Source organism: Hibiscus syriacus, unplaced genomic scaffold (genome assembly GCF_006381635.1).
Source record: "Hibiscus syriacus cultivar Baekdansim isolate YM2019G1 unplaced genomic scaffold, ASM638163v2 tig00112498_pilon, whole genome shotgun sequence".
Taxonomy (NCBI): domain Eukaryota; kingdom Viridiplantae; phylum Streptophyta; class Magnoliopsida; order Malvales; family Malvaceae; genus Hibiscus; species Hibiscus syriacus.
Window position 1 is genome coordinate 517,501 of NW_024063347.1, and position 13,131 is coordinate 530,631.

The following is a 13,131-nucleotide window of genomic DNA, read 5'->3' on the forward strand; positions in this document are numbered from 1 at the left end:
GGAAGTCAAACCTGATTTGAGGTGGTGGGATATAATCTAGAATTCAAGCTGTCTTGACTAGTTTTCATGCTAGTTGACTATAAGACATGTCCCGCTTTTTTTCTGATTTATTTAGGTCTGCATGCAGTGACGGGATGAATGGTTACATATCCCCTTGTGCTGGAGAAACACAGCCTCCTATTTTCAGGTCTCCAATCAAGGACATGGAAGATATTTTGGCCAATGAAGTCATGTAAGTTCCAATTATTGATGCTCTATTTATTTATTTAATGTTCATATGCACAGAGCAGGTTATTGAATGAAGAGATACATTAATGTTCTTTTGGACGCTGCCTTTACAGATGTTGTACATATAGACTTCCAAAAGCTCATAAGCATATCACCCATCCTACACCGGGAGTTGCTTTCCCTCCTAAGGTATGTAGCAGCTGTAGTTCTCTGCTTAATGGTAGATGTACTTGTTTTTTAGTTTCTTTTAAAGTAATGCCGTATAACCTATAATTTAATCTACTTTTTCCTGTTCTGTATCATCTTAACTTCGGCGTTGTTTGGTAAACTGAAGAGTTAAGTAATGAATTTTATTACTGAATTTATATAATAAAATTGTTCTATATTTTAGTAAAAAAAAAATGTACCTAATATAATCATATTGTTTGATAGTAAATTTTAATTTTTGAAAATTCCTTTTTCCATAAGTGGAGAATTTATTTCAGATTTAAGCTTTTGAAGAATAAAATAAATTTAATATTTTCAACATTAAGTGATAAGTAACTATCTACTTAACAAAACTTTTTCTCTGGAAATTTTTTTAACAAGTAAAAATTTAAAATGGTGTTATCAAATACAATTAAAAAATTAAGTGTTGAAAAAAAGTTATTTTTCAATGAAATGAAAATTTAAAATGGTGCTAACCAAATTTTGTAGCTGTAGCTGATTTTCTGAATTTGCAAATATTAGATATGACCAATTGAAACAGCTTAGTTTTGTTTGCACCTGCATAAACATATTCCTGAAAGTTTCTTGCTTACCAGACTCAATAACTCCTAGATAGCATTACAGACTCCATTCTGGAAAAATAGCCTCCTCACGCTTGTGTGCAATATCCTCAGACTGCCATGCCAGAAGCAAATTTTAGTATAAAAACAATGTTAGGCTTGTTCTATACACTAGACCCCCCCAAAAAGAGGAAAAAATAATTTCAATATGAGTAAGCTTTGCTTACTTTACAAATGGAGGGAAAACATGTTTGACAAGATTGATTTAGCCACAAGACTTCTATAACTTTCAACATTATTGTTTTCAGATGGTGCAATTCAGTGATTTAAAACCCGAACCTGTTTTATGGCATGAAGATTCTGGGAGGAGACCTTGGGATGGAAGGCAGGCTGCAGCTAATCATCATATGGATAGGTCAGTATTTAAAAGATGGTATATTTGTTTCTGAAGTTACCTTTTTCTTGCCACAGTTCATGTCATTCGCTGCTAACACATTTACTACCTATTTAACATGTTTTTCCTTTTCCTTTCTGGCATAACCCTTCAGGATCTCTTTCTGGCCATAAGCTTGGGGAAGCGTCACACAGACTTATTGCTAATAGCTTACAGATGAAGAGGGATCGTAATGGGTTTAACAATAATTTTCAGGCTCCACCACCATATGCCGGTTTCCCTATAACCCACCAGTCAATTCCAAAGTAAATTATGGGTTTCATAACCAGGGACAGTCTGGTATGGTTCCTCCTGGACAAGATTATTCTGGTGTGGGTCACCAATTTTCTCATAATCCACCTTCACGTAATCCAAATTCCCACAGCTACCATAACTACCAAATAAATGACCAAGTAGCTGCCAATAACATGCAGTACCCTCCAAGATATCGTCAGAGTGGTGGATCAAGGCACATTCCTATTGCACAAATGTCAACTGAGGCTGATATCTACCCTTCTCATCCAGGCCGTTATGACAGCAACCACCGGTACCAGGGACCTGAAAACAGTAGCTATTCGCGGTGGGGTGGTAGAATGGCTCCCCAGGCCGACCAAAATGTTTCTGGAGGGTATGGCTTATATCAACAAGGTGGAGTTAACCAGGGTTTCCATAGAGGGCATGAACCGCGGCAACAAAGAGGTATCCAATCCTATCATCACCATCAGAGGGGAGAGTATGAAGAAAGAGGAAGCCAGCCATACAGGGACAATCAACAGTATTATGGTGGCAACCAACAGCAAGGGGGAGAGGGTAATCAACAACAGAGAGGAAACCCGTATTCAGCGTTAGACAGGAGAGGTCATCGGAGGCCCCCCAACCACTGAAAGGCCCTCTCTAACCGGTATTATCTAGTTCGATGTTTGCTGTATAATACTTGTGCGAAGGTCGATAATTGTTGCTTTGTTTACTTTGTCTTCTTGCCTAGATTTTTTTTTACCTCCTGTTAGATTGTACCCTTATAACTTCCAAGGTGGGGATTTTTTACTCCATTTTGGTGATTTCCCCGTCTTTCATAAGTGACATTGTACCAATAAATGTCTTCAATAATATTAAACTCGATTTGAATATTCTTGTAAACAGAGAAAATGGTTGTCGTTTTATTTTTGGCAGTGGAGAACACCTTAATATGCTCAAGATTGGGAGATATTAACCAAAACAGTGCGTTCTAATATCTTATTTTTTTTTTATTAATCTAGGGTGATTACAAAATAACATATGTTCTAAAGATTTTTCACAAATTTCAAATACCCTTGTAGTCTCAATACTCTTGGAGTCTTTGGTGTTCAAACATGAGACTTCTAGAGATATTAATCATCTCCTTAAATCATTGAGGTAGTTTGATTCCATGGATAAAATGTTTGCTTTATACTTAATTTATTGACAAATTTTTTAAAAGTATTTTAATTTTATTTCAGATAATATATTATTTTGTTAATTAATGATGTATAGAATTATACAATGTCGACATACTAAATATTAATCTTAAAATTTGTCATTTATATAATGGCAAAGCTATCATTGTCTTGTTATTTGTAGATTATAGTCTTATAGATAGTTTTAGCTACCATTATTTTATCGTTTTTGAGGAATAAGTAAGCCTGCTTCATGGAACAATACAAAATTGATTCAAATCATAATCAACGTCGCTATATTTATTGTTTATATTGATGGAACAATTTTTTGTTTAGCTACATTAAAAATTTAAGACTCCTTAATTAGAGATCGAAAGCTATTATTTGTGTGTTGGAGGAATAGGAAGGTAAAATCCTAAACCTCGAAACATTAATTAACAAGTTAATTATTAAGCCCCACTTATAAAGGAACACACAACTAGTATTGATTTTGTTTTGTGAAGAGAATATATTATCTTGTTAATGAAACTCGCAGAAATTGTGGCAGAACCTCATGATTGTTCCACTGCTTGAAGTAGTTTAAAGATGAAAGTACGAGACACAATCATGTTTGTCTTAACCCCCACTCTTAATCATTTCATCTCAGCTCTTCTCATCATCTTTCACCCTTCCCCATGGGTATTTCTTCCCCTACTGTTTCTCTGACTTACTTTTCCGATTGATCCATGTACGGAGGGTAAAAACTATGAATATTAGCTTGTTAGGACCACAAATTGGTTGCCTTAGAAATGCCTAAAAACCTTACTTGTTTAGCATTAGACAAACTTACCTAATCAATGAATGATCATAGCTTTTTTAATAAGGCCGCCAAAGAACATAGTACTAGCATTTTGGCATGTCTTTAGGTGGAGAGATTTTGAGATCAACACAGTAAAAGTGAATAATTACAATGACCCCACAAATGTTCATGTCCTAGGTTAAAGACCCTTCTTATGGGGCATTCTCTTTTAATGGGACAATGAGGGTCACTGCTCATCATTCACCTGCACAAATCACAATCCTTTATGCATCTTTTATCTTTTCAAGTATATTCATGCATGAATTAATTGCTTATGCTTCAGTTCATTCATGGTAAAAACAGCAATACGCACTTATATACATAAACGACAAGTGATGTGAGGCACAATACAAAAATGATTTCTGCACATGGTGTTTGCCGATGCACTTTGAGACTTCCAAAAACCCTCCAACTTTATGAAATTTTCACAATGAATCGCACACATGATCTGGAAAGTGGCAAATCAGAATCCTGAGAGCGAGACTACAAATTTACAATGTTGCTGAAACCCTTCAAGCCACACTACTTTATTTCTCATCTGCAAATGAAGCTCTTACATCGTTTCCGCAAGTTCCTTACGCGGCTTTTGTTTTCTTCCCTCCCTTCCGGTGGATCTTCTGGCAAGTCATCGAGTGTGGCTTCCAAGCAAAACAACAGCGACAGGTTTGATCCACCCAAGATTTCATGCAGCTCTTATTACTCTTCCCACTCCCATTACACCGAGGCCATTGCTGACTGCATTGAGTTCTTCAACAAGTCATCACAAGAGGGGATTTTGGAGGGTCGAAAATCTGATGTTTGGGTTTAATATTTCATCATCATCATATATATAAATATATGATATGCCGTTGTTAATCATGTGTGCTACTGCTTTTTGTTTGAGTAGAAAATCTGATGTTTGGGTCATATTTCCTTTTCTTTATTGTTTGGAAGTTTATTTTTATTAATGCATGGCAGCTTTTTTGAAAGAAATCGACCAATCTCTTCCTTCGTGGGTTACGAATCTATACCATGGAAAGAGACATTGGAAAATCTGGATTTAGTGCTTGTTCTTTCTTTGTACATTGTGAATATCTTCACATGAAAAAAGGTTCTTTTGTTTGTTTAATATGATTCCCATCAGGTTTCTTGAGGCTTCCAATTCAAGCTCAATGAGAGGAGTAAAAGAGGTATAATCGGTCGAAATTTTCCAAGAAAATGAAGTGATCTATCTGAACTTTATTACATAACTTGACCTTAAACTGCAAGAAGAACAAGTAAATTCTCTGAAAAAGTATTATGCAGGATCTAAGAAATTATTGGTTTCATTTTTTCTTGGAGAATAGCCCTCCGATCAAAGGGATCAATGGCTTCCTCTTCTTCTTTCGTAGTGAAGGGTGTCTCGCGAGTTTTTCCACAGCTTGTGGACTAGTAGTAACTCGAGTCAAACAAGGTTGATTTGCGAATGTCACGTATCTCTTCTTTTGAAACTCGATTCCTCCTTCTTCATTGAGCTCATATCTAGCTGAGCCTGGGGCAATCTTGACATGTTCGATCTCGAACTCCATCATCAGTTTCTCGATTTCTCGTTCTTTCATTTCCTCCAGTTCCCTCTTTGTTCTTTCAAGCTCCTCTTTAAGAGCACACATGCAATTCGCCATTAGCATACTCTCTTCTCTAGCCTTTTCAAGCTTATATTTCGTCTCTTCCAGCTCAGCTGTAACAGTTCCAAGCCTGGAAGGACCCTTTTCACCATGTATCTGTCACAAATAAACACAGAATGTTAACAGTTCCAGATCCATCCAGTAACAGTTGACGAATATATGGTGATATCTTCAGGAAACTGTTAACAAAGTAGATGCTTGCTTGCTTGACGAATAATCCCCCATTTCTAAAGCTTTAATGGAGGTATCTTCATGGAGAGTAAGGGGTTGATTCCTTATAAAAAAGGCTGAAGAGAAATGAGGAAGAAGTTACCTCGTCCTTGAAGTTGGTGGTAGGAACATGAGCAGCTAAAACTGTGTCACCGAACAAGGCGACGGCTTCTTTAACACAGTTGAATGGTGCTCTGGTATCGATTTCGGCCCTATCGATCATCACAGGTCCCCCTTCACAGTCCATGCTGATGATCAACTGATATTGGGAGAGAAATGAAGATGGAGATAAGTAAAGATATCTGTGAGAGACAAAAGAAACAATAAGGTGACAAGGGAAGGGAGTTTGGTTGCTTGGCGTCCACTTCACTAGAATGTGTTTATATTAAATGGGCTTCGCCAGTTTTATTTGGTGCAAGAGAGGGACTCTTTAACTATTCCCAACAGATCAAAGTACCCGCAATATATTTCACCGTTTCAGTTCCAGGCCCCTCCTCTACCTTGCTTCATCAGCCCTCAATGCCTAATATTTTATGTATACAAAGCCAAAGCCAAAGACTAAAAATAAAAATCTATCGAATATTTAAAACATAAAATTTGAATTTTAACAAACACATGTTTGTAAATGAATAATGACTTATTCGTATTTTGATTTTTTAAAATATTTATGATATTTTAATTTAACATTTAATATTTCTTTTATTAAAATTTTAAGTACCGAAACTTATTATGCTATTTATTATTTATATTATAATATTATTTATTATTATAAATTAAATTTATATATCGAGTAAAAAGTATGAGATATAAAATGAATTCTTATATATTACAAATTTTAAAAATAAATTGAATCGAATTGAGTGATCAAAACGGAATAAAAAACTTATGTTTAGTAGTGATGATTTTAAAAATTTGCGTGACCAATATGAAACAACATACATAATAGAGTGCCTAATATATAATTTGCACGTATTTTTTAATGAAGTTAATTGTTTGGAGTAAATGAGATAACGATTTAAATTTCATAAAATAAAACAAAAAAAAATGTTTTAGATGACAACTCAATATAAAATACATAATTTATGGGACAATGATGTATTTGATTATTTATTCAATTCAAAACTGTTTTTTTAATCAAATTTGTTTTATGCAGACATTGTATACCGATAGAAACCCAAGCTTTGGGTTCTTTGAACCCAAAGTGACAGCCCAAATGTTAAGTTTGCACGTCAGTATTATCAACCCTGTCATTTTACTTTATAATACGCCAAATTCAGACCGTTAAACTCCCTTTTCAGATTGCAACGATTTGAAATTTTCTCTCAATTTCAGATTAAAAAATATATCTCTCAATCTTCTTCTTCTTCTTCTTCTTCTTCTTCCTGTCCTTGTAATTCAACTATCAGGAAAGCCACAAATGGGAGCGAAAACGCGGTCTCAAAACTCATCAGAGCGTCAAAAGTGGGATAAAGTCTTTGAGGGTTTAGTTAAGATGCTTAAAACCCAGCAACAGCAGCTTGAAACTTTGGCTAAAGAAAGAATTATTCTCGAAGACCGGATCAAGATGCAATATGAACGGTGGGTCTCTGATGTTCGCCTTTATGAAGATCACATTTCTCAGGTATGATTTCTCAATTTAGGGTTTTGACTTTATTATTATTATTAGTATTGCTTCACCTAATTGAGGTGTAATATGGGGGTTGTTATATTTTTATATTTAGATGAAAAGTGAGTTGCAAACGGAAGAGATGGCTCGTGTGGTTGAGGCTACAAAAGCCGATATGATTGTAGGATTGAAGCACAGAGAAGCTTTTCTTTGCAAAATGAAATTAGGTATGTGTTTTTCCTCTTAATATATATATATATATATATTGTTTAATTCACCGAGGAAGAAACAAACTTGTGATTAAGTGATTCCCGCGATGAGTGGTGGCTGTGCAATTTGTATGTGAAATTTTGTGTTGGGTTGAATTCATGTTTGAGGAGTGAACTGATCACATTTTTTTTCTTTTAGTAATATTGACATGGTCTGATGTTTAGATTTTCTCAATTGGCTTATTACAGAGGAAACAGAGGATGAATTGATTGATTTCAGAGCCTGGTTTAACATCCTCAGTAAAACTTCAAAAGTATGTTCCCTTGACTTTTCTCTTTTTATAATTTCATACATTATACAAATTTCTAAACTCTTAATCATTTCATTATATTCAGGGTATTCCTCAAAGGAACCCCATAGAAACCAAAAAAGCAACGTCGGGAGGCAAGCGTAGTGGTTCGAAGTCTGTTACATTCGAGACATCGGAAGATGATGTAAGAAGCCAAAAGCTTATTGACAAAACTCTTGTTTCAGAAAAGAGTTCTCAAGCCACTGCACTTATGGCCGAGAACAACTTTGCATGGAATCAGCTTAATGTTCTGGAAAGTCAGCACAAGGATAAATTAAATAGCAAGCAGTTTGAACTTGAAAAGGCTAACACGAAAATTGAGGCACTGATTTCCAATATGGAGGAGCTGAGGGCATCTAATGCTGAAAGGGATGAAATAATTGAGAGATTAAAAGCTGAATTGTCTCGGAAGGAGGCTGATGCAAGTAGATTCCAAGAAGTTCCTAAAATTTCGCGGAAGGTCGAAATGTCTAGGAAGCCCACAAGTGCTTCTTGTACACCTGTAATAAAACGTTGCGCAGCAGGTGGAAGAACTTCTGTTCTCAGAGGTAAGAATGGCAGCAGAGATAGGTGCAACATTATTCTGAAGACAGAGAACTCTGCCCTTAATGTCACTGATCATAAGGACAATGAAAAGGTACATTTGTTTATCAATCTAGCTTGAGTAATCTCCACTAAGAAAGTTAATGTTCATGATTTCCTCTATTTCCCCAAGTAGAACATGGATGCTATACATTTGTCGACATGTTAATTTGTGGCCGAACTTATTCTGTTATGATGGTAATAGCATATATGAATACTGTGGTTTGTGTGTTCTTATATGAAAGATCTTTCGTCTAACCAAATGTTGAATTCTTACGGTCGTTTAGGGAAGCAGAAGCTCAAAGAGAAAAAAAGATGATGCTATACCCCTTTCTGAAACTCCAAAATTGTTCACTTCTACATTCAAAGTTCCCAGATTGAAAGCCACCTGTCCCAACACAAGGTGACCTGCACTTAATAGCTTGCTCTTCCATGTATTTTTAGTTTATTAAGTTGTAATCTTGGCAGTTGTATTAGCTCCATTCCCTGGAGCAAGTGGTTTGTGTATTGTTATGAACAAAAAGAATTGTGTTTGTGTATAACCAATGACCATTTGTACAAGTCTAAATATAATGACGATTCATTCACCTAATAATGTGAAAATCAGGTCAGTGCTAACAGATGATTTTGCAACTGAAAAGTGAATATTTTGTTAGAAAGACTAAAATTTGATATCATCCATGCCATCAGCATGGCTTTGTATATGACTAGGAGTATGAACTACTAATAAGTCATAAGAAAAGGACCACACTTTATAAATTAACCAGGAATTCACTTGGGGTGTTCATTGTCCGGTTTTAAACGAATTAATCAATCGAACTAAAATTTAGTTAGTTAATCGGTCGATTAATATTCGATTATCGGTTAATTCGATTCGAAATTGATTAATTAATCGACTTAACCAAACTTATTAAACATTTTATATATATTACATACATATTTTAAGCTCAAACCCTTCAAGAATTAAGATCGAATTGTTTTTTAAATTTTAATCACACCAGACCTATTAAACTTACAATATCCAATTAAATTTTAACTTAAATAAAGAAAAAAATACCTCTAGGAAATTCAAATTAATTTAACTAAAAAATTACAAAAGATTTCGATTAATACAGTCGGTTATTAATTGATTTATTTTAAAATTTAATTAATTTTTTTTAATTAATTTTGATTCGATTAACGATAGAAGAAAAAAAAAAGTCAACGAATGCTGGGAATTCCAATTCAATCTATGTCGATTGAACACCTTAATAACTCACACCTTCAGCTTCATTTCTTCATAATAGAGAGAAACACAAAACTCGTGTTTCTTTTGGACTCATTCCATGTAAGGCTGCAGACATATATGGAGAAAAAAGATTTATTCTTACTCAATGATCTTTCGTTTAAGTACCTAACTCTAAGCTTGTTTATTTCACTCAAATTATTTTTTATGTTTCGCGGATATTGTGTAAATTATTTTTTTATTGTTTGATATTTTAATATATATATATTTATTATAAATATAAATAAATAATATTATTCACAATGATAAAACATATTATTATTATTTAACTATTCTAATAATTTAATCAATATTATTTATGATAAAAAATATTTATTACATTATGTACATCAGTATAAGTTCTCTAGATATTTGGTTGAGAGAAAATACTCATATGTTTCGGTGTAAGTTGAACTATTATAAAATAAAAAATATATATTTGCTACATTAATCTAAAATATGAAGATTTTAAAAAAATTAGAGAAGATTTGAATAAAAAAGTTTAATAGTTCTTGGGCCCTCAAACTTTTTTATAATTAACTGAAAAAAATTTAAAGCGGAAATTAAAAATATTTTATCAAAAATTAAATACTAAAATATTCTATGAAAATTCAAAGGGAATTATATAAACCAATTTATTTTAAGTCGATTAAATATTAAAAAAATATGGATAATAATTTTGAAAAATAATTTATATGAGACAAACAAAGACTAATTATATTTTGGGTTGTGGACATCAATTGAACATTTATTTACCGAACGACGCTGTTTCGGTATTGAAACGCGTGCCTGGTTAGGGCTTAGAGGGCTATTCGGTCTTCTACCTTTTCAGTAGTCCGAAGCTCAGTGGGATTTTACTTTTATATTCTGCGCCGTGCCAGTTGGGAATTCACAGTCCTTTCATTCTTTCTCTCTATTTTTTGGAGGGTACTCGTTTATTTTGCAGAAGATTTAAGGAGGCCATCCGAGGATTCAAAGCCAATGAGAATGGAGGAACCCGAAGATGATAATGAGGACAAAAAAAGCTTGACTTCCATGGCGGATAACCGTAAGAAGAAACCCTCAAGTAATGGCAACAATACTTCTGTTTCTAACTCGAAATCGCATCCCAAAGAAGCTAAAGTGAAGAAAGAAGAGCCCGTAGACGATGATGATGAAGACCAAGACTTTAAAATGCCCATCAAGGGTTCTTCATCTGGGTCACGCGCCAAATCAACCAAGCTCAAAAAGGAAGAGGAGAGTGATGGTGAAGATGAAAAACCCATCTCCAAACGAAGCGGAGCCAAAGCAAACAAGCCCAAAATCGAAGAGAGCGACGATGAAGATGAAAAACCCATCTCCAAAAGAAGCTCCGCTACTAAAGCAGATAAGGTTTTTTTCCTCTTAGCTTTCCCTTTGTTAAAAAAACTTTTTTGTTTGGTATTTGCAGGGAAAATATAATGCGGTTGATTGTTTTTGCTATAAACTTTGAAGGAAAAGGAGCTGAGGAAAAAGAAGAAAAAGGGGGAAGAAAAGAAAGCGGCAGATGGGAAGGAAAAGAAGCGGGAGAAGAAGGTTTATGATTTGCCTGGTCAGAAGAGAGATCCTCCTGAGGAGGTAATTGGACTTTAAACAATTTTTTTTGTTTTATTTATTTCCTGTTTTTGAGTAATTTATCATTGTTTTCATTGCTCAACCGCAGAGGGATCCGCTGCGGATATTTTATGAGACAATGTACCAGCAAATCCCTCATAGTGAAATGGCACAAGTCTGGTAAGACATAATTCCCCAACATTAACATTCTTATGGATAATGTAGTGCATTTGTATGGTGTGTTGTAGTAGTTCTTGTAATGTATGCAATATAAGGACAGTGAATATTTAGAAGAAATCTTTTTTATCGACCATTGGTGCTGTAGTCTCATTTTTTTGAAAACTAAAAGTTGTTTCTGCTACTTTCCATGAGAAAAGATGTGCTTGAATGCTTTGATAGCTTTGCCTTGTGTTTGGTGCAGTTGAGAATGGTGAATAAGCAAATATTTGATGATAAACTTAATTAGAATCAAGAAAGAACTAGGATCTAGGACCTTTCTCTGAAATGGTGAACAATGAAATGGACATTTCTTTCTCAAGTGGATTTAATGCAACTTCTAGTGTGTTCTTCAGGTTTTGGTTCTATTGATGGTGTTTCATTTTCTTTTCGAATTCCTCATTCTGTATCCAAATTCCAAGCCACTGAATTTTCTTTTCTAATATGCATAATTTTTTATTTTGTTCTTTCTAGTTCCCATTATGGATCCTTTGCCCAAACCGCATACTTTGTTGCAATGAGCTCATTGGTCTTAAAGAAAATTAATTGTGTATTTGAAACTGCTAGTATTATTATGTCTCATTGTCTGTAACCCTGCTTTGTGCAATTCATGAAAATTTTCTTTGGAATCTGTTTCAGAGTGTTATATAATCCACTGATTCCCTACCTTAATAATTTTTCTTTCAATTCAATAACCTATCTGAAGCCTCCGACAAGTACAGTTTTTCCAACTCAGATGAAAGTGTCATACTGCAATAACTTGCTACATTGACGATGATGAATTTTGCTTCTATTATCTGTTCATTTTAAACAGTGTCACCTCTTTATACCTATTCCGTTCTACCAACTCATTGGTATAGTATGAGTGGGACTCAATTAAACTCATTTTACGCAACAAATATCTCTCTGCTTAACTTATTTCTTTCGTCTTGGAATACATATTTTCTGTTTACTGTTATTCTTTGGAATGCATTTTCAGAGAAACATGCTTTCATATGTAATTGCAGGATGATGGAGTCTGGTTTGCTCCCCCTTGCTGAAGCAAAGAAAGTCTTTGAAAAGAAACAAAAGAAGATTCTACAGCAAAAGCTTACTTCCCCCGTCAAAGCTGTTTCAGCTACAAAGTCTGTCACTGTTAAGAAAACTCCTACCGTATCTCCGGGTTCTTCGAATAAAAATAAAACTGATTCCAAGGTTGCCCCAAAGCAGACCAAGAAACGCATGGCTGAAGAAAGTGAAAGCTCCGATGATGATTTCGTGAATACTTTGGCCAGTAGAATGAAGAAACAGAGAGCAAACTAATTATGTTTTCCCACCATAACTGATTGTTTCTAGCTTATTCTGTCGTGGTACTCCACTCATTTGATCTTCGTTGATTAGTTGTACCAATACTAATTTGATTCCCGCCTGATTGAACTGATCGTAAGTGATCATTACATTGTTTAGTTAACATGGAATGGAAGAACTAGTTTCGAAAGAAAGAACGGCAAGCAGTAAAAACCGGGCATGTTAGAACGACAATGCCAATGATCAGGGTGTGGTCGGGTTTCTAAGGTCTCGCTCTCCAAGTATTATAATTAATGTCGGAGAACACATTCTTATACTCCCTTTAAAATCAAATGCTACTTTGCCATGTCATAATCCATTATGAGTGTCAGAAGTGTAACGATCAACATTAGATTTTGTTAGTGATCAGATTGTTTTTTCCCTTCAGTTTAAGGGTCTTATTAAGTATAGAAAATAAGAATCGCATTGATTTTTCTTACAAAAGCTTAAGAACTTTAGATACATTAAATCAGAA

General features: G+C 34.5%; 3 protein-coding genes and 1 pseudogene across 4 annotated transcripts; 3 read left to right on the top strand and 1 right to left on the bottom strand.

Annotated features, from left to right (window-relative positions):
- Positions 1 to 2,503, top strand: part of LOC120180679 — a 24,387-nt pseudogene extending 21,884 nt beyond the window's left edge.
- A 2,479-nt stretch (positions 2,504 to 4,982) lies between these two features.
- Positions 4,983 to 5,778, bottom strand: LOC120180622 (WEB family protein At1g75720-like). Its single transcript, XM_039185922.1, has 2 exons — positions 5,635 to 5,778; positions 4,983 to 5,417 (listed from the first exon to the last, which is right to left on the bottom strand). Exons 1-2 carry the CDS (start codon positions 5,776 to 5,778, stop codon positions 4,983 to 4,985), a joined length of 579 nt encoding a protein of 192 aa, XP_039041853.1.
- Positions 5,779 to 6,812: 1,034 nt separating this feature from the next.
- Positions 6,813 to 8,839, top strand: LOC120180472. Of its 2 annotated transcripts, XM_039185788.1 has the most exons (6): positions 6,813 to 7,152; positions 7,253 to 7,364; positions 7,596 to 7,660; positions 7,743 to 7,791; positions 7,882 to 8,333; positions 8,566 to 8,839. In XM_039185788.1, exons 1-6 carry the CDS (start codon positions 6,949 to 6,951, stop codon positions 8,683 to 8,685), a joined length of 1,002 nt encoding a protein of 333 aa, XP_039041719.1. In that variant the 5' UTR covers positions 6,813 to 6,948; the 3' UTR covers positions 8,686 to 8,839. The 2 variants fall into 2 exon arrangements, with proteins under 2 accessions (XP_039041719.1, XP_039041717.1); XM_039185786.1 differs by having other exon boundaries at positions 7,743 to 8,333.
- Positions 8,840 to 10,313: 1,474 nt separating this feature from the next.
- Positions 10,314 to 12,803, top strand: LOC120180473 (nuclear ubiquitous casein and cyclin-dependent kinase substrate 1-like). Its single transcript, XM_039185789.1, has 4 exons — positions 10,314 to 10,913; positions 11,016 to 11,138; positions 11,224 to 11,294; positions 12,338 to 12,803. Exons 1-4 carry the CDS (start codon positions 10,524 to 10,526, stop codon positions 12,630 to 12,632), a joined length of 879 nt encoding a protein of 292 aa, XP_039041720.1. The 5' UTR covers positions 10,314 to 10,523; the 3' UTR covers positions 12,633 to 12,803.
- The last annotated feature ends 328 nt before the right edge of the window (positions 12,804 to 13,131 follow it).

Excerpts from the sequence above, each read along its gene's own strand:
- LOC120180622 (XM_039185922.1), bottom strand. The coding sequence starts at position 5,778 with ATGGACTGTGAAGGGGGACCTGTGATGATCGATAGGGCCGAAATCGAT. Across the intron at positions 5,418-5,634 it reads CCACCAACTTCAAGGACGAG|ATACATGGTGAAAAGGGTCC; the intron begins GTAACTTCTTCC and ends TATTTGTGACAG.
- LOC120180472 (XM_039185786.1), top strand. The coding sequence starts at position 6,949 with ATGGGAGCGAAAACGCGGTCTCAAAACTCATCAGAGCGTCAAAAGTGG. Across the intron at positions 7,661-7,742 it reads TCCTCAGTAAAACTTCAAAA|GGTATTCCTCAAAGGAACCC; the intron begins GTATGTTCCCTT and ends CATTATATTCAG. Across the intron at positions 8,334-8,565 it reads ATCATAAGGACAATGAAAAG|GGAAGCAGAAGCTCAAAGAG; the intron begins GTACATTTGTTT and ends ACGGTCGTTTAG.
- LOC120180473 (XM_039185789.1), top strand. The coding sequence starts at position 10,524 with ATGAGAATGGAGGAACCCGAAGATGATAATGAGGACAAAAAAAGCTTG. Across the intron at positions 10,914-11,015 it reads CCGCTACTAAAGCAGATAAG|GAAAAGGAGCTGAGGAAAAA; the intron begins GTTTTTTTCCTC and ends TAAACTTTGAAG. Across the intron at positions 11,139-11,223 it reads AGAGAGATCCTCCTGAGGAG|AGGGATCCGCTGCGGATATT; the intron begins GTAATTGGACTT and ends GCTCAACCGCAG.